At 38.5% G+C, this 20,600-nt stretch overlaps 2 protein-coding genes and 1 pseudogene across 2 annotated transcripts; all 3 read right to left on the bottom strand.

Moving 5' to 3' along the window:
• Positions 1–10,316: 10,316 nt before the first annotated feature.
• Positions 10,317–14,962, bottom strand: LOC140156572 (cytochrome P450 2J4-like). The gene is made up of 3 exons (XM_072179511.1): positions 14,575–14,962; positions 10,903–11,847; positions 10,317–10,537 (listed from the first exon to the last, which is right to left on the bottom strand). Exons 1-3 carry the CDS (start codon positions 14,939–14,941, stop codon positions 10,317–10,319), a joined length of 1,533 nt encoding a protein of 510 aa, XP_072035612.1. The 5' UTR covers positions 14,942–14,962.
• A 1,409-nt stretch (positions 14,963–16,371) lies between these two features.
• LOC140156571 (cytochrome P450 2U1 pseudogene) lies at positions 16,372–16,866 on the bottom strand (annotated as a pseudogene).
• A 127-nt stretch (positions 16,867–16,993) lies between these two features.
• LOC140156570 (vitamin D 25-hydroxylase-like) lies at positions 16,994–18,749 on the bottom strand. Its single transcript, XM_072179510.1, has 2 exons — positions 18,383–18,749; positions 16,994–17,322 (listed from the first exon to the last, which is right to left on the bottom strand). The coding sequence occupies exons 1-2, from the start codon at positions 18,747–18,749 to the stop codon at positions 16,994–16,996; spliced, it is 696 nt and encodes a 231-aa protein (XP_072035611.1).
• Positions 18,750–20,600: the final 1,851 nt, after the last annotated feature.

Below are 20,600 nucleotides of genomic sequence, written 5' to 3'. Positions count from 1 at the left end.
GGTAAGATGACGAAAGTGTTCATCATCGTAATTATGGCGTACTCCAAACACAATAGAAAATAACACATTACATGCACCGTTGACGAACAAATGATGTGAATCACACGGCATGCCTTTAAGGCTATCCAGTTCCTCAATGAGAGCCTTGCATTCTGTTACGATGTTAGCTTCAAAGCTGTGCTTCCCGATGCCAAATTTTCGAAAAGAACTCGTAGCAAATTTTCTAAATTCAGCCATGTGTTTATACGAATAAACTGCAATCAATAGAAACGACAAAAATCGTTACTAGTATTAATGTAGTAATCAGGGGCGTCGCTAGACCAATATAATCCGGGAGGTGTACAACATAAATATTTTGTAAATTGTAGACCCAAATTTTGTTGAGCCAGGTCGGTGCTCAAGAATCTAAAAAGTGGGGGGGGGGAGTCAAAAAATGTCCAATTTTTTCCAAACTACTATAACATTAACAATGTCTATTACGTAACAACGTGACACTATGACATTTCATATTTGCCGACAATCACAGAGCTTTTTATACATTTGCCGACAATCACATGGTATTGACGACAACAGTCAATTTTTGACGACAAAATTGTGTATGGGGGGTGTCACACCACCCATATCCCCCCTCTCTAGCGTCGCCCCTTGTAGTAATTGACTGATTTTCATACCAACAAGCTGCTATGTGGGTCCCTGATTAATTACGAAAACTTATTTTTGGGCGTACACGCAACAGTGTGTACACACCATTCTATTGTCACTTTTGACCTTTAATGGCGTATAGTATGAGATGAAACTTTCGTCACAATTTTTGTAGTCTGAAACGATGCAAGTGATATTGTACGATGCAGTCCCGATGGAGTTTTTTATACTAATTACTCACTATAAAAATAATGACCCAGTACATACAAGCTAGACACGGTACCTCACGGTGATCTTCTGATCGAATTATTAATTATTGGAAATACTAGAATCACGATCACTTTTGACCCATAGCGGATGTTGCAGAGAAATACAGCCGCAATGTTTGCACAGTACAATTGCCAGATTTGTGTCCAGGTTTTCTCCAAATTAAAGTGTATTGGAACTTCGTTATTTATCGTGATTGATAGTAAAATATAACGTATACTTTGCGAACATGCATATCAGTGCTCAGTACAAACACGCTGATTGGTACTTGTGAAAGGGTAGAGCAATCTAATGATATGCTATACGGCTATCTCCGGGGCGTTATCAGAAATGAAAACGTCAACGCTGATTATGTGAAAGGCGAAGTGATTTAATGATGCTAATATATACTGGTGTCTCCGGGGCTATCTGCGCAGATTATCTGAAGGGTGGGGTGGTTTAATGATATGCTAATTATACGGATATCTATGGGCGTAAACCTTAACGCTGACATGCTGACTAGCGGAGTAAATATAATTATACGGATCTCCGTAATTCGGTAAAGGGCGGAGTGAAGCTAGAAAAAGAGAGGCCTACAAATCTAAGATGGGATGGTTTTGTATACCCTATATACAGGGTGTCCCAGAAAAAATTACCGGGCGAAAGAATTTGGACGTAAGTCGAGAAATATACATCAGAATCCAAAATTCTAACAATCACCGTGTCGCCTATCGTATTCTGCATCTTATATGGCAATTTTACTGGAATCAGTTGACTGATTGCCAAGAAATGAACGATTACATAACGCATGCGTCAATTCACTTCATTCCAAGTTTGAAAAAAAGATCATTCAACACAATGCGCTCTATAGTGGTTAATAACTGTCAATTGGCTTTATATTTTGTTCGGTGAAATCCTTGTCGTTCTTTATAAACAATCTGTTTCTTGCAAAACATTTAATTGGGTTTTGTTCAAATTCGAAAACCTGCACGATAATGAAAATGAAAGCTTGCATGTAAGATGATGCTCGGTACTTTTTTTCGTTTATGTTGATATAAATGTTGCATAAAGAATTCCAGCTTTTCTCACACACATTAATGTTTTTGGAATATTTCCAAGAAATATTATTGTAATGCAAAGTTCAAATCTGTTTAAACTTCAACATAATGTTGCATGGTATCAAAAATCACACGTGAAGCTGTAAACACTTGATCATTGCCATTATTGGCTCAAATGTTCTTTAGAAAGTAATAACATATTATTTGCACAACCTAAAGAATTCAAGTTTTAAAGCATGCAATTGCAGAAATCAAAGTGTTCTCGGACAAACTGTTATTCATCTTCAGTGAAAGCATGAATAGCATAACACCGTCGGATTATAAAATAGATAATGTTGACTTAAAGGAGTATTTCGTGATCCTAGCATCCTTTTTTATGACATTTTTCAGTACAAAACAACGAAAAAAGCATATTCCCAAAATTTCAGTTGATTCCGATTTTGCGTTTGCGAGTTATGCATGATTTATGTATTACACTGCTCCATAGACAATACGCACCAGAACGAAATTCAAAATTCGCGATATCTTTGCTAAACGAATTAATCTGCAAGAAATATTTTGTACATAAACATAGTTTACCAAGTTCCGCGCCGTCATTCTACATCTCCTTTGTTAAACTCGCTTCACTGGTTACCGGTTGATAAACGAATTCGATTTAAAATTATTCTTCATGTATTCAAAGTGCTAAATGGACTATCACCGATATATCTCACTGACTACATCGCTACCTACATTCCACCTAGGAAGGGCCTACGCTCTGAGCTTGATATTACTCGCCTTGTCATCCCCAGGAGTAAGAGAAAAATTGGTGATGGTTCATTTAGTGTGTCTGGTCCAACCCTCTGGAACCAGTTACCGGCTACACTTCGCACTGCTCTCACAGTTGAATCTTTTAAAAGGGTCTTAAAACGTATATTTTCTAATGTATTTTGCTGTTGTTATTTTTGTATATTTGTAAAGCGCAATGTTCATATTTTTGGTATTGCGCTATATCAAGCGCCGTTGTTATGTTATGTTATGTTATGTTATGTTAAACATTATGTAGCCAGAATATTCCAGTGATATAAAAATCTCAACTTTTTTTGAGAAAAGTGGGGGGATGAGGCTGTGGATCACGAAATGCCCTTTTAATTGAATGAGATACGCAAACTTAAAGAAGCGGTGAGCGAGTATGAAAAAAGCGCCTGTTGATCAAACTTGGAATGAACTGCATTGATGCGCGCAATATGTAATCGTTTATTTCTTCGTAACCACTCAACCGAATCAAATCAAATTTTCGTATGTGATGCAAAATACAATAGGCTATGCGCTACAATTTTAATTATGTGATTCTGATGTCTATTTCTCGACTTGCGTTCAATTTTATTCACTCGGTAATTTTTTCTGGGACACCCTGTATAACCAGATATTTAAACGTTTTTTAGCAACCTTTTCTCACCGTTGGAGAAAATATCGTTCTTTATAATTAGATGAAGAAATTAACTTATAACAACTAGAAATCAAAGATGGCATTTAAATAAAAGATTAGGGTGGCTTCTATACCGGCAAAACCTGAGTTTAGGTATTATGGTCTCAGGGCAAAACATAACTCCAACTCTGTCGAGGCAATTATCGTAAATTATTGGATAACATCAACAACAACAAAAAACATGTGGAACCCCATATCCTTTTATTTTTATAATGTAGTAGCACGTAAATATTTCACACGTTCTCTTTTGTAAATTATTATTATATGTTTTGTAAATAACTAGGTACAAATTAAATTATCACTACACTGTGCATTTTAATCACTGCTTCTTTGCTCATGACAGTATTACCATAACATGTACTTATCATTGTTATGCGCAGTTTTACACTTATGTACTCACCTATATTGCCTATAAAAATTTACCAACTTCATTGTTGATCATTTCTTGTACCCCTGTATGCTGTCAAAGTTATTAATATATTACTAAGGAACACGTATTATGCTGCTCTCACAACATCACAAGAATGTTGTTTTATGTTTCAAACTTACAATATGTGTTGCATACTGCAGTTACTGTCCGTTTTCCTATACACAATACACAGTGCTCTTTCCCATTGACGCGTGACCTCTACAAATAGCCCTACGTTAAAAGTATGGGGATATGACTAGTTAACGTCGCTGTGTGAAAAATAACCGGCCAATATTAAAAGTACTCTTCTAAAATTCTAGACAATATAGTTTTGTAACATGTCCTAAATTTTTAGCTTATTTAGGTGTTTGGAGAGGGTCGTACTTTTGTGTTTTAGGAAGGATATGTAAACGACAGATAACACCAAAAATATGAAGAAATTATTTCCTAACCGTGTTAAGTCAACAATCATTATGTTGCTCATTTTCAAGAATGCTGGTTTACAAAAAGCACGCCATTGTCTCATTTCGTGAACAAAAGTACACATACCATTGTTTCCTTTCGTTTCCTTTATAATCGGTTACCCAACTGAAGCTATGATACAAACTTTATTGCGATATCGCACATGAAAACAGTCACATGTGCACAGCCAGAGAAGATCCGATTTAATCAGTTGAGCTGTTTCAATGAGTGTTATCTTGGTTTAATAGCTTTTAATGGGGTTAAGTCCGGCAAAGGTCGAGATGAATTCTACTGTAGACATGACTGCATCATGGTACACTATAAATGCACTATAAATGCACTAAATATCATGATCATAAGCATTGTTAAAACTTATCGTCCATAGCATATGGATGCCCCTATAGGCTATATTCTTACCTTATGCCATAAGTTCTTTTTGTACTCGTCTTCTGTATGTAATCTAGCATAGGCCTACTTAAGGGCTGGGGTAGCGACGTTCTTTAGGGTAGCCCCTGTTGAAAAGTAAACATGATGACCTACACCTACTATTTAGTGTGAGAAGTGCCATGGGTCAGTACATGACATGTGTACTCTTTTTTGTTTTACTAACTTTTCTATCTGGTAAGATTTTTTGGGCAAATTAGTGAAAAATCGGTTTTTTAAAAGACCATTTTTTGCGCGATACGCGAGCACATTGTAAAGATAAAGCCCTTTCAATCCTGATAATGGGCGAAAATAGTGCACAATACCAAAATCGTACCAATGAAGCCTTTTTGGAAGCTCGAATACATACAGTCTCTATTGTATTGTATGATGCAACTGTAATTTTTTTCGTCTGTGTCCCCGAAATTATATTTTGGTCCCCCCGACCAAAAAAGCTGGCTCCGCCCATGGTCAAAGGTCATCAAGGGTTGAATTTAAACTTCGCCCGATTAGGCTAAAACTTGATGGATGGAATCCCTTCATATGAGGGGAACACGTAATAAAATATATTCGAGATCATTCGATGTCAAAGGTCACCTAGCGGCTAAATTTTAAACTCGATTGGGCTTTTTTTTTGGTGAAAGTAACTTTATTATATCACGGCTGGAGCATGAACAAAATCAAACCGAGATGAGTCAAACGTTAACGTATATGACGGGAACATGGTAAACAGTAGGCCTATCGCTATCATGATTGAACAAATTCATCAGTATCGGTAGAGTAAACTAGTAACCGAAGCTCGTAGTATCTGATCCAGATATAATGCACTTACTGTGTACGTTTCAGCAACCACTGTTGCCTTTGTTAACACTTGATGAGGAGTGACTGCAATCTACGACAACCAACGCTAGAGTGATTTCCAGCGTGAATTTTTGGGTTGCCACTTGGTTTTCCTTCTGGGGATATTTTGAAGGAACTCGTCAAAAATGTGAGAAATCTGTTTTTGATGAGTTCCTGCAACATGGATCCAAACAATCCCCAGAAGGAAAACGCAGAACACACCACATTAGTGGCAACAGTTGTTTATCCCCCCCCCCCCTTTCCCCACAATTTTGGCTTGCCCAAAAAATTGCCCCCCACATCTAATGTTACCCTCACCAATGCCCATATAATTATTGAAAAGCATTTGGGATGAAATCAAACTTGACCGGCGGTTGCCCGCCGGTTCCTTCCGGTTCTGTCCGGTTTCCATTGTTTAGAACATAAACTGCCAATCGACAGCTTTAATACTTACAGTGACTGCCAAACAGTCCGTTTTCCAATTCATTATTTTGTCCTTTGTCACTGAGTATGGGGTCGTTATTTGCTTCTTTCATGATAGAAAAATCATTGATCACCACAAAGATTAGTCCAAATACGTCAAAACTGTAAATCTTCCCGTATTTCTGTCCAAGTCGCGTTGCAAGCAGATGCAGTTCTTCTTGTTTGTAAAACATGGACCACATCAACTGTGGAACGAAACCCACGATTGGTAAACGCCATGGTCCTGGTGGCAAATTGCGAGGTTGCTGCATCCACCAAGCAACCGACAGAAATACCAACACCAACACCAATACTGACTTCAGGTTCACCAGACCGTCAAGATAATATTCAAACACCATTTTTGACGTTAAAAGATATTTCAACAGGAATACAGCGCATAATACATTGTACACGGCAGGCCTGTGTACATATTATTTTGTCATCCGAGTAAACAGGTCAAGTTCAACCCGGCCGGAGTTCAATTTATTTATTTGATTTTAACTGGTCAGTCTGGGTGGACACACGCTTGATTATACATACATTGGGTCAGGCTCAATCACAATGCTTAAGGGTACATGCCCATGAGTTTCATTCAGGGGCGTGTTTGTAAAACGGCACAGCGCATTAGTAAAAAGAATAAAAAATACTAAAATTTTCACCGGGGTTCGAACCACTGCCAATTTCACTGAATGCTAAAGATGCCTATGCTGTGCCACGGTGACTGTGGTTAACATTCGGCGATTTTCAAAGATATACATATCAACACGTTTCTAGTGTATTGAAAATCATTTTGATTTTGATTTTGGTAGGAATACGGTCATAGAAAGACATATGACTCTACTTGTCTGTTTGTTTTTCATTTAATACAAATTAATTTTGATACATTGAACTGGTACAACTCTTAGCACTCGTGATAAACGATGATTAATTTAGTAATAATAAAATGAAAACGCTGGGTCATTCACGACGTCATTTGTAATTTATGTCAAAACCTGGGGAGGACCACACACATCCGTGCTGCATGTATACGTGCTCAATCGATACTCAATGATCCAGACAATAGCGTTTGAATATACCGCCCTGCTTGACACATCTTGTCACTTGCGGGAAGATATACTATAGGCCTACCCTAATAGCTTACAATAGATACCCCACCGTAAATAGCTCTGTTCGTTATCTCGCTGTGCTAGTTTATACACGCAGCGTACGGACTTTTGAACCATATTTTGTTCAAAAATGATAGGAAGGACTGTTTTCAGCTAAAATGTTGGTTATCAGCAGATGCTTAATGATACCGGGAAGTGTTGCAGAAAGGTAAGCGTACTCTTTATTTATTCAAAATATGTATATCAATAAATTTAAATTTGAAATCCAAAAAGTAAATGTCAGGTCAAAATTCTCACCTTAGAATTATTGTGAAATAAAATCAAACCAAATTTAGGCTCCGCAAACAACGTCCAATTATTCCCATTGGTGTTTGCTAAACGTGCATATAATAAATTATGATTTGGGGCTAATTTGAGAAGAGTTAATGCCTCGAGTTTCAAAATACACCGAGTGATGTTTTTGATCAAAAACATCGACAATTCAAGACTCTGTAAAAACAAATCAAGAATTTTCTGGGATAATTGCAACTAAGTGCAATGAAAGTTATGATCTAAGCTACCAGATGCATCATTAATTTCCTGACTATGATATTTAGTTGTGGGAAAAGATTACTTTAATGTTTTGGAGGGATTATTTCCCGCCAAAAATTTCAACCAAAAAGAGCATGTAGCCTTAAGGATACGATACATGATTTACCGACAAGTGACTCATTTCGGAATGCGATCATGAATTTTGAAGAAAAAAAGTTCCACAGGCTTCGTTGGGACTCGAACCAGCGATTCTAAACTTCCTTCGATTACGCGTCTAGCGCTTTACCGCTCGGCCACCGTGGCAGTTAAGCGATGGAGTGTAATGATAAAAGATAAGTCTCATAATGCCATCTTTAGCCTTTTGTTTACTAAAAAAAAACGCGTTTTGTAAAGATAGACTTGCCGTTTTATGCATAAATAGCACGAACGTTTGGGAAAGGTGTCAGACGAATGATCAAGACACTAATGAGATAATGAAATTGCGTAAGTCGGGAATTAACTGCGTCGCAATGTTTTGTTTTGGTTTTAGGAATTTGACCTTAAAATTTACGACTTCATGACATTATCATTCGAAATCAACAAAAGATATTTCAACACTGTATCTCCTCATTCTTTCTCTAGAATGTTTTGTACATGTATGTGAAATAGCTTCAACACTGGTTCGCTGCATAATGGTAAAAATAGCCTTGACTCAAAAAAGGGCGAGAGGTACCATATTTACGGATTCAGGCTAAATTTAAAATTGATATAAAACGTTCGTTTTTTGATCGATTACAAAAAATTAATTTTTGTCTATAAAGAAATTGTATATGGCGTGAATTACGCTACATTTTTTATTCCTAGGGCTCTTTGACTCATTCAAATAATTTTTTTAATGATAGAGTGAATCCCCTGGCCCTCTATAATTACGCACAAAAGATCGACCCCCCTTAAAGCCTTTAAAGCTTATATAGGCCTAAGCATGCTGGTCTATATGAAGAGAAAAGAACGAAACATGACTGAGGAAAAAGAACAAGGAAAAGAAAGGCCACTCCCATCAAATCAATTGTACAGTTTTGCTCTCCAGCCCTTGGGTCAAGATATAAGAAAAGAATTCTTATTCCATGCCCGTAAGGACCAGTAAAACCACTGAGACCAAAATATACTCTTCCCCTACCCCGCCCCCAACAAAATGTTTATTGCTTCCACCGTCCACCGTAATCGCTACTATTCCAATAATTTATTTGTTTATTTATTTATTTATTTATTTATTTATTTATTTATTTATTTATTTATTTATTTATTTATTTATTTATTTATTTATTTATTTATTTATTCACGAACTAGAGATAATTTGCGCTCACAGAGCGCAGACAATCGCAAGGCATGTAACCCTTTAATGACCGTTTGACCTTAATGTTTCCCAGGTCACGAGGTTTGTTGTCACCTAAACTGAGCCCCCATACCCCTTACAGAAAATGGAATTACGGTATAAGATTTGACCCTAGATAACCTTTGACCTGACCCCTGCAAAGTGTTCCAAAATATTCCCCTGGTCATTAAGTTTGTTGTCACAGAGTTTGAGTCCCATACCCCTTACAGTTTTCCAGGAAATGCATTTCTTAAATTTGACCTCTGCATGACCTTTGACCTGACCCCTGTAAAATGCTACCCTGGTCATGAGATTTGTTGTCACTGAGTTTGAGCCCCATACCCCTTACGGATGTTGAGATAATGCAATTGTAAGATTTTACCCCCTTAATGACCTTTGACCCCAATTCTTTGTACAACTTTTAGACACTGGCTAAAGGCAATGCAAGTATGCAAAAGACGACATTGTGTTATGTAATTTGTGGAAGAAGAAGCATTTTTAGTGAAAATCACATTTTGGCCATAATGACCTTTGGATGACCTTTGACCCCGAGTTGGTCATGTAACATTTGTGCCCCCACCCAATGGTCCTTGTAACCAAATATGGTCACATTGGCCTAAAACATATATGGCTACAATGGCTCGTTATAAGTTTGACAGAAGAAAGAAAGAACTAGATATATTGCATCCTCATAAGGCTGCGAAGTCCAGCCGTGACCTTGAAGTGACCTCTTATGACCGTGAAAAGATTTGGAACACAATTGCCTTTTCGTGAAAAAGCATTATGTTTGATAACAATCTACCTAATAAAATAATTAGACCTTTCTTGACCTCTGATGACCTTGAAATGACCTCCCGTTTTGTTTTAAATCATATCAATATTACATATTCTAATTTAGTTTAAATTGGACGAATTTTGGAATTTGACCCATTTGACTCCATCATATGTTGAATCCTACCGTGATTACATATACTAATTTTCATTTGAATTGGACAAATTTCAAAATTTTACCCCTTTTGACCCCAAAACAGACCCCTCCTCATGTTCAAGCCATATCTGATTATAACCCTATATGCACCCAATGCTATAGTCATTTTGGCATTATTCTGATGATCACAGCACTTAATATGCAGGAAAAGGTGAAGTTTAAGGTGATTTTCAGTAATCAACCCTATTTTAGTCCTTCATGACCTTGAACTCAAAGTACTCTGAAGTATGCCATGGTGAGGACAAAACGAAGAAGGGGATCAGCGTTGTCACTTTCTAGTCTGGATTTAATGACATTATTGAACTGTTTTGACGAAATAAAAAAAAACATTTACAAACGTTGGACAAAGTTTTTGCGTTTCCACGGAGTATATTCCCTGACAAGAAATTTTACAGTGAATGGCTTTGGCGCAGATGTTCCTCCGTATATTCCTTCAAAGGTTGTATGTGGTGCATTGTCTGGTTTCACAAGAGAATAGCGATGAAGGAGATGGGTGAAAAAGATGAAGAGTTCCATCTTTGCGAGTTGCTCGCCAATGCACATGCGTCGTCCTGTTGGAAAATTATATAAATATCAGATGTCATAAAATCTATTTACCGTGTGTTTGAGACAGTGACGTAGCGTGGGTCATCACATGGGGGGGAGGGGCCAATCATGATTGGATGGTGGCACCGGATCTGATTGGGGGCAAGCCGTTTTCGGCAATTTTCCAATGGGATTTTTTTTAAATTTTATATCGATTGGGGGGCACGTGTCTCCCCCCACCCCCGTGACCCTATGACGCTACGCCACTGGTGTGAGAGAGGGGGTAGAAAGAGAGAGGAGAGAGAGAGCAAGAAGGAAGAGAGAGGGAGAGGAGAGAGAAACAAATAGCAAACTAGCAGGATTACGCTATTCAAGTAAGGCTATCACTTACCAACTCCAAATGGACACACTTCTTCCCTTGCAAAGTATTCACCAGCTTCATTGATGAACCTTCCAGGGTTGAATCGATCAGGTTCTGGAAACGCAACCGGGTCCCTCATTACGGCATAGATGTTTGAAACAATAGTCGCACCTTTTGGAATATGATACCCACGAAGTGTAGTCTCAGCACTGGCCGTATGGAAATCGCTGAGTTGAAACAGGGTTACATGACGTTGGACCTCAAGGAGTACAGCTCTTGTGAATGGCATTTGTGCCTGATCAGATAATTGAGGCAATCGATTACGACCAACAACTGAATCCATTTCATCCTGAATCTTCTTCTGGATATCTGAATATGCCATCATGTACAAACAACACCAATCTAAAATCGTGGACGTGGTGTCAGCTCCAGCAAAAAACAGCAGGAATAATGCAGCACGCATGTTATCCTCTTGGAGATATGAAAAGAGATCAACTGGTTTCGGCCACTCCTCAATCGTTTTTAAATAAACATCTACAAAATCATTTGGGTTTTCCGCGTCAAAATCTTGGCGGTGTTTTTTGATATGTGTGTCGATGAAATCATAGATGTCTTGAACGAGCTTAAGTATTTCTTTAGACTTTATATTTGGATAGTATTTTGGAAGAGTTATAGACCATAATCCTGCTCCAAGAAGGTACCCCATACGACTGTTTAAATCGGTAAGATGGCGAAATTGTTCATCATCGTAATCATGGCGTTCTCCAAACACAATAGAAAATAACACATTACATGCACCGTTGACGAAGAAAGGATGTGAGTTACACGGTATGCCATTGAGGCTATCCAGCTCCCCAATAAGAGCCTTGCATTCCGTTACGATGTTAGCTTCAAAACTGTGTTTCCCGATGCCAAATTCTCGAAAAGAACTCGTAGCAAATTTTCTAAACTCAGCCATGTGTTTATACGAATGAACTGCAATCAATATAAAAACGACAACAATTGTTATTAATGTAGTAATTGGCTGATTTTCATACCAACAAGCCTGCTATGTGGCCCCTGATTAATTACGAAGCTTGTTTTTTTTTAATTTAGAAGTCGCATTTTGTATTTTATCTATACTAAAATAATGACCTCTGTCTGTCCGGCTATGCGTTTCGCCGCGCTTCGACGCATTGGTCCCATATTTCGATATAGATAGGCGTGCCTTGTTGAAGGGATGGTTTTAAAAGTGGTCAGATGTCAAATGTCAAACTTTGTCCGATTGGGCTCAAACTTGGGTGGAATTCTTGATCATGACGAGGGGGATATAATGTGTAACAGAGGTCAAAGGTCATCTAGGGGCTGAATTTAAATTTAAACTTAAATTTCACAGCAATTCAGCTTTTAGTTGCTACCGTGTCTTTTAATAAACCATGAATGAATTTAAACTTCACCCGATTGGGCTAAAACTTGATGGATGGAATCCTTCATGTGAGAGGAACGTGTAAAAATATAATCGAGGTCATTCAATGTCAAAGATCACCTAGCGGCTAAATTTTAAACTTCGCTCGATTGGGCTTAATTTTGGTGAAAGTAATTCTATTATATCACGGCTGGAAGCTGCTGGAGCATGAACAAAATCAAACCGATGGGTCATACCTCATTGGGCTACTGTTAAAACAATCCTCGATATGATAAGAACGGACCACACCGACATCGCCTGATTAATAATTACATTGTACAGCAGAGACACTAAAATGAATACACGGGATCGATTGCACGATTTGATATTCAGACGATAAATCTTTGGATACCGGGGTAGAAAATGATGAATATCTCCGTAATTTTTTTATTCTAAAGAAGCCATGTTTTTTCCCTTGCACTTGAACATATGTGTTGAAAGGATATGATAGTCGTTAGCTTGCTTATTGAGAAAGAAGCGTGTGTATTGAGCTCAAAAACTGACAAAAATTCTGATTTTATATGTGTCGAACTATATCTTCATGGCAGGAATCGCCATGTTAGGTTGAATCCACAGCCACGCATGTCCATTTTGTTCCGACCTGTTTAATAGTTTTGAGATGCATAATGGGCCGAGGAACATCCGACTAAGGCTATTGACAATAGCCCGGTGACTGACCTCTGTGTGTGTGAGTGAGCATGGTATGCGCCATGAGGTCAATCAGGTCATCTGCTTTTAGACTGCTTCCACGAGTGGCCTACGCTGCGCTAGTTCGGCGCATATAAAATCAGAATTAATGCCAGTTGTTGACCTCAAAACGCACGCTTCTTTCTCAATACACAAGCTAACGACTATCACATCCTTTCAACACATGTTCAAGTGCAAGGAAAACATAATATGGCTTCTTTAAAATAAAAAAATTACGGGAGATATTCATCATTTTCTATCCCGGTATCCAAAGATTTATCGTCTGAATATCAAATCGTGCATAGCACATTCACGTATCGATCCCGGTATTGATTTTAGTGTCTCTGCTGTACCAAGTAATTATTAACCAGGCGATGTCGGTGTGCAGCGTAGGCTAGCTGCACTCACTCGTGGAGGCAGTCTAAAAGCAGATGACCTCATGGCGTATACATGCTCACTCACACACAGAGAGGTCAATTACCAGGCTATTGTCAGTAGCCTTAGTCGGATGTCACTCGGCTCATTATGCGTCTCAAAACTATTAAACAGGTCGGAACAAAAATGGCCATGCGTGGCTGTGGATTCAACCTACCATGAAGATATCGGGGCGATGACACTGTGCGGACGGGAACATGGCAAACAGTATCGCTGTCATGCTGCTGGTACTCTTACAGCTACATCTGTGCCCTCTCACCTATTAAGGTGATTATAGTCATGATAGTATAGGCCTATTTATTGGAAAACAACCAGAATAATTTGTTCAGCTCAAAACAGCAGCGTCGCATTTTATGTCGCCAAAATTAATAATGCAGGAAGTAACAGTATAATTAGAATCACATGGCAGATCAGAAGGGGGTTGGGGAAACCAACCAACATAAAACAAAACACCGAGACAAAAACAGAGCAAAAAGGTAACCGGCAAAAAGACGCATAACACACCACATTAGACTCATTAGTTGTTAAAAGGTGCCCCATGAATGTGTGGCAACAGTTGCGTATCCTCCCGACCCCCATTCGACCAGCTAAGAATTGCTTTCCCCACAATTTTGGCTTGCCCAAAAAAATTGCCTCCCACATCCAATGTTACCCTCATCAATGCTCATAATTATAATGCCGCCGGTTCTTTCAGGTTCTGTCCGGTTTCCATTAATGTTTTGAACAATATAAACAATGTAAGTCTAAATGTAAGTACAGAATACACTGTTAACTACTATTTTTGTCTCAATGAACTTATTTGCCTTGACTTGCATCTAGACATTGGCCCAATGGCAGAAAAGACATTGGCCCAATGTTGCAAGCCAATGTTGGTCCAATGTTTGGACTTACAATGGGGCAATGTTGGACCAATGTTGGACCTTGGTTGGCATCTGGACATTGGACCAACATTGGCCTGATGGCAGAAAAGACATTGGCCCAATGTAAATGTTGCAAGCCAATGTTGGTCCAATGTTTGGACTTACATTGGGCCAACGTTGGGCCAATGCTGTATTGCTATCTAGGTGGGCGGAACAGGCATGACAGGTGATCAATCATGATCGCCAATGAGTTTTGATTTCATCGCTTTAACTTACAGTGACTGCCAAACAGTCTGTTTTCCAATTCATTATTGTGTCCCTTGTCGCTGAGTATGGGATCGTTATTTGCTTCTTTCATGATAGAAAAATCATTGATCACCACAAAGACTAGTCCAAATACATCAAAACTGTAAATCTTCCCGTATTTCTGTCCAAGTCGTGTTGCAAGCACATGCAGTTCTTCTTGTTTGTAAAACATGGACCACATCAGCTGTGGAACGAAACCCACGATTGGTAAACGCCATGGTCCTGGTGGCAAATTGCGAGGTTGCTGCATCCACCAAGCAACCAACAGAAATACCAACACCAGCACCAATACTGACTTTAGGTTCACCAGACCGTCAAGATAATATTCAAACACCATTTTTGACGATAAAAATATTTCAACAGTTCCGGCAATACAACGCATAATACATTGTACATGGCAGGCCTATGTACATATTATTTTGTCATCCGAGTAAACAAGTCAAGTTCAACCCGGGAGTTCAATTTATTTATAGTCTATTCAGGGGGTGTTCAGAAATACCTCGGGGGGGGCTGGAAAATATGTAAGGGGTCATAATATTTTTGGAGTTCTGAAAAGGGGAGTTGCAAAATTGCAACATTTTGCGCTTTGCGCTAACTGGCCCTTCAAATAGCAATATTTTGGGATAAAATACTCGTAAAAAGTTTTTCACGCGCAACAATAAGGCCCAGTAAAACCAATGAGAACAAAATATTCTATTCCCCCCACGGGTGGTGGGTTACTAAAAATGGATGACGGGGATGTGCGGCCACATTGACCCCCATTTTTCAACTCCCTTTCACCCAATGAACCCCCTTTTTATTTTACTGAACTCCCTCTTATCAAATGGCCCCTTTTTTGGTTTTCCTGTCACCAAAAGACGCCTTTTTTCAAATATTTTGGGGAAATTTCTGATAATCTCTCACTGAATGACCACATTTTTTCATTATTTTTTCAAAACATTTCAAATTTTTTAAACAAATGTCAAATTTGGATGAATAAAAAAAATTATCAACTTTTAGTCTCTCGACGATATGATTACTTTGAATTCATTGTAATGTATATTTCTTCCTTTTTTGTGTCTATTAATATAAAAATCTTCTATCTAAGGGGCGCACCATTAGATTTCCAGAGGGTGGCATGGGAGTTTTTTGAAAAAAATTCAAACACTATAGTGAGAAAGAAAAAATCGCCCACTTGTGAGTAAAAAATACCCCCCAACTCTGAATAAAGGTATACATTAAAATTGAAAAATAAAATCGTCCCGAAGACGGCGTTCAAAAACAATGACACCAAAGGCGTCGAAAAAAATACGCCTGATCCAAACTCCCATGCCCCCCTCCCTGATAATCAAAATGGTGCGTCCTAAAACCATGAAAACGAGAGAGTTCGGAGAGAGATAGTGCGCATAATATATGTATGAGAGAGGGAAAAGAGATATGGGGAGGCGGAGAGAGAGAGAGAGAGAGTCAGACAGACAGACAGACATACAGACAGACCGAGGGGGAGAGGATGAGAGCGTCTATTTTTGGCCAGCGCCCAATAAGCACAAAATCTTTCAAAACGTTTTGAATTAAACGTTTTAGTAACATTAAAATAATATAACTTTTGAATAGAGTGCTCAATTCTGAGGAGAGCGTATACAAATTTAAAGCTTAGACCTTCCGGAATAGAAGTCGTTACTATACTCTTAGTTTCATTCCTAAAGGCGATCGTCAGAGTGAGAGTTACAAAATGTAAATATATTATCCGAACCCCTACCAAAGTAGTTTGAACGCTCCCTAAGAATATTACTTACCAACTCCAAATGGACAAACTTCTTCCCTTGCAAAGCATTCACCAGCTTCATTGATGAACCTTTCAGGGTTGAATCGATCAGGTTCTGGAAACGCAACCGGGTCTCTCATCACTGCATATATGTTTGAAACGATAGTCGCACCTTTTGGAATACGGTACCCACGAAGTGTGGTCTCAGCACTGGCCGTATGGAAAGTGCTGAGTGGTGTTAGAGCTACATGACGTTGGACCTCCAAGATTGTAGCTCTCGTAAATGGCATTTGGGCTTGATCAGATAATTGTGGTAATCGATTGCGGCCAACAACTGAATCCATTTCATCCTGAATCTTCTTCTGGACATCTGAATATTCCATCATGTACAAACAACACCAATCTAAAGTCGTGGATACGGTACCCGCTCCGGCTAAAAACATCATGTACAATGCAGCACGAATGTTATCCTCTTGGAGATATGAAAAGGGGTCATCTGGTTTTGGAACATCTTCCATTGCTTTCAAATAAAGGTCTATCAAATCTTTGGGGCTTTCGGAGTCGAAATCTTGTCGGTGTTTTTCGATATGTGTGTCAATGTATTTATAGATGTCTTGAATAATTTCTAGTATTTCTTTAGACTCTTTATCTGGATGGTATTTTGGACGTATCATACACCAAGTATGCACCAAGAAGGTACACAATACGACTGTTTAAATCAGTGAGATGGCGAAAGTTTTCATCATCGTAATCATGGCGTTCCCCAAACACAATAGAAAATAACACATTACATGCACCGTTGACGAATAAATGATGTGGATTGCACGGTATACCTTTGAGGCTATCCAGTTCCTCAATGAGAGCCTTACATTCCGTTACGATGTTATCTTCAAAGCTGCACTTCCCGATGCCAAATCCTCGAAAAGAATTCCTATCAAATTTCCTAAATTCAGCCATGTGTTTATACGAATGATCTGCAAGTAGAATGAATAAAAAAGACTGTCAAAATCCCGGGGGGCCACTCCAACTTTGGAGGTGACGCGTATGTAGGGCTGTTAAGACCCCCTTTTTCAGCATCGCTGTCACCCAAAGACCCCATATTTTTTTACGAACACATGCTCTGTCCATGCTCTGTCACCCAAGACCCCCTATTTTTCAATTTGATCTGTCACCCAAAGACCCTTACAAGTCCAATTTGAACAGCAACTTTCATTTATCATGGATTTTGTTATTTATTTTGAAAAAAACAAGGAAATTTGAAGCCATTTTGAACTAGATACTCAATTTTCGAGGTTTCTGTGGCGCTTTTTCGGCTCTCACCCAAAGATTCCATTTACAAAAAAGGTCATGTTCTCACCCAATGACCCCATATTTTTCACATTTTGCTCTCACCGAATGCCAAAAATATCCTCTCACCCAATGACCCCATATTTTTTACATTTTGCTCTCACCGAATTCCCCTTAGTGCGAAAGTGCCAGCCCTACACCTATATCCATTTCATATTGAAGTGCCCCCCGGGATCAAAATGACGACTTAGTCATTGACTAATTTTCATAACAAGCCTGTTATGTGCCCCTGAATAATTCCGATAAGATTTATTAAGTATTTTGTATTTTAAAATAATAATATTGAATAATCAACCAGAATTGAACCAAACCATGAAATAATGGATGAACCGATATCATTATAATGGGCATGGGCACTAAGCTGGCAATATCATGTCAAAAATATAGTTCATTAGGGGCTCTGCAATAATATTACGTGTACCCCCGGGATGGTAAATTTTGAAAATGGTCTGCCAAGAATCGTTTGCCCAGCCCTGGTCGTGCCATAAAATCTTGCCCCCCTCCCATTTACACATGCAAGATTATGGGAACCAAATTAACTATTTGAACGAGTTCTACACCTTTCTAGTGCGTAATATAAAAACGGTGTCTAAAATATCTGTGCCAAAAATCGCTTGCCCCCTTTGCCCCCCTTAATGTAATTTACCACCCTTTTCCGGGATACACTTTAAACCATCGCTTACTTACAGTGACTGCCAAACAGTCCGTTTTCCAATTCATTATTGTGTCCTTTGTCGCTGAGTATGGGATCGTTATTTGCTTCTTTCATGATAGAATAATCATTGATCACCACAAAGACAAGTCCAAATACGTCGAAACTATAAATCTTCCCGTATTTCTGTTCAAGTCGCGTTGCAAACACATGAAGTTCTTCTTGTTTGTAAAACATGGACCACATCAGTTGTGGAACGAAACCCACGATTGGTAAACGCCATGGTCCTGGTGGCAAATTGCGAGGTTGCTGCATCCACCAGGCAACCGACAGAAATACCAACACCAACACCAATACTGAATTTAGGTTCACCAGACCGTCAGGATAATATTCAAACACCATTTTTGACGTTAAAAATATTTCAACAGTACCGGCAATACAACGCTTTATACATTGTACACGGCAGGCCTATATTATTTTGTCATCCGAGTAAACAAATCAAGTTCAACCCGGGAGTTCAATTTATTCATAGTCTATTGTTCAGAAATACCTCGGGGGGCTGGAAAATATGTAAGGGGTCATAATATTGTTGCAAAATAGCAAAATTCTATTTTTCAGTCACAAATGCTTTAATCGCTGTGATTAAATTTGAAAAGCAAAACACTGTTAATGCGTATAAATACAGAATAATAATATTGGCTACAATAAGCATCAAAGTAAATCAATATATAAAGCAAACTATATACATGAAATGATTACATTATGATCAGTACAATGAATAATGCTTTTTTTTTAAAGCAGTAACTTAAATTTTATATAATTTCAACGAATGTTACATTATGTTACAGTTTGTTACCCATTTTAAGAGCCATATTTTAGGCTCCTCCCATTTTCAAAACAAAAAAGAACAAAATAAAAGTGGTATGTACTCCTAAAGTTTGAATAGCCCCCAATGGGGTCAAATGTTATAAACTTACGGTACAAAAACAACTGCGCGGATTCCTGGTTGTCCAATGAAGCCACGCTGTTTTCTTTGTGTACAATAAGTTTGTTACCACTTTTAAGAGCCATATTTTAGGCTCCTCCCATGTTCAAAACAAACAATTGGTACATATGTGTATTTCAGCTTTGATGAATGCCTATTGCTGACGACGTTTAGGAAATATTACCTGAAACCCTTATAAATTTGATAATAACAGAACAATGTTGCATAAAGCCGAAATTGTGTCCCCACAAAGCTCAAATTCAGCCTCCCTAAATCCACCATATTAGGCAAATTCGCTACATTATGGGCAGCATATGTAAATTTATGGAAAGCACATTTTCTATCAAACAAATACTTTACACCTGCTCTCCCGACACACCCCAATTTAGCCTGTGTGGTTTATGCTAAATAGTCAAGTCCATACTAAATGTCAAGTTTGTAACATCTCCCCAGTCCTGATTGGCTAAACACCGCAACACACGTAACTCAAAAACGAAATGGCCAATGGGCGTCACATTTAGGACAGTGTATGTGGCACCAAGTCAAACGAATATTTGGGCTGGTTGGCAAACTAGGCACACTAAGCAGGTTATTTCACCGAGTAATTTAGAAATAAATAGACACTTTTGAGTAATGATTTTCTAGGTATTGATCAGCTCTGATCATCTGTTTTAAGCAGAAGCATACCAACCGTAGCAGCGATCAGAGACAGTTCAACAGACAGACTGTGTGTAGTTCATTATATAATATTAGTCCATACCCATGTGTTCCCAAAATATTGGTCGTTAGGAGTTTGTAGAGGTTTGCTATTTTTGGCCGTTTTGTGAAGTTATATGTTCACTCATAATGAAAACCAATTATTACAATTGTTCAGATTGAATATAGCGACCATTTTCAAAATCCAAAATGGCCGTCAATTTAACCAAAAATTTCTATAGTGGGAATTCCAATTGAATGAACGCAGCTTTAATAGCGTGACGATTTTTGCGTAAACTGCGCGATGTACGCTAGCGTGTGTGACTGTGCGTGAGTAACGCGGAAGTGAATCTAACCATGTCAACACACTTGTGATTGGTTAGCATTGTATCCAAGGTCGTGCGTTCGCGTTGTAGTTTGAAATACGCAATATACGATCGCGGTTGGATCGAGTACAGGTGTTGATCGCTGCGTTCATTCAATTGGAATTCCTACTATAATCAGACGATCAGATGTAGTTCAACCATAGATAAAATAATCACACCACCTATTCCCTGACAACAAATTTGACA

This window comes from Amphiura filiformis, chromosome 7 (genome assembly GCF_039555335.1).
Source record: "Amphiura filiformis chromosome 7, Afil_fr2py, whole genome shotgun sequence".
In the NCBI taxonomy this organism is placed as follows: domain Eukaryota; kingdom Metazoa; phylum Echinodermata; class Ophiuroidea; order Amphilepidida; family Amphiuridae; genus Amphiura; species Amphiura filiformis.
This window is presented reverse-complemented; position numbering and strand designations above follow the sequence as displayed.

Coding starts and splice junctions, on each gene's coding strand:
- LOC140156572 (XM_072179511.1), bottom strand. CDS start 14,941: ATGGTGTTTGAATATTATCTTGACGGTCTGGTGAACCTAAAGTCAGTA. Junction 11,848..14,574: donor CAGACTGTTTGGCAGTCACT/GTAAGTTAAAGC, acceptor TATTGATTGCAG/TTCATTCGTATAAACACATG. Junction 10,538..10,902: donor AGTGTGTCCATTTGGAGTTG/GTAAGTGATAGC, acceptor ATTTTCCAACAG/GACGACGCATGTGCATTGGC.
- LOC140156570 (XM_072179510.1), bottom strand. CDS start 18,749: ATGGTGTTTGAATATTATCCTGACGGTCTGGTGAACCTAAATTCAGTA. Junction 17,323..18,382: donor CGGACTGTTTGGCAGTCACT/GTAAGTAAGCGA, acceptor TTCTACTTGCAG/ATCATTCGTATAAACACATG.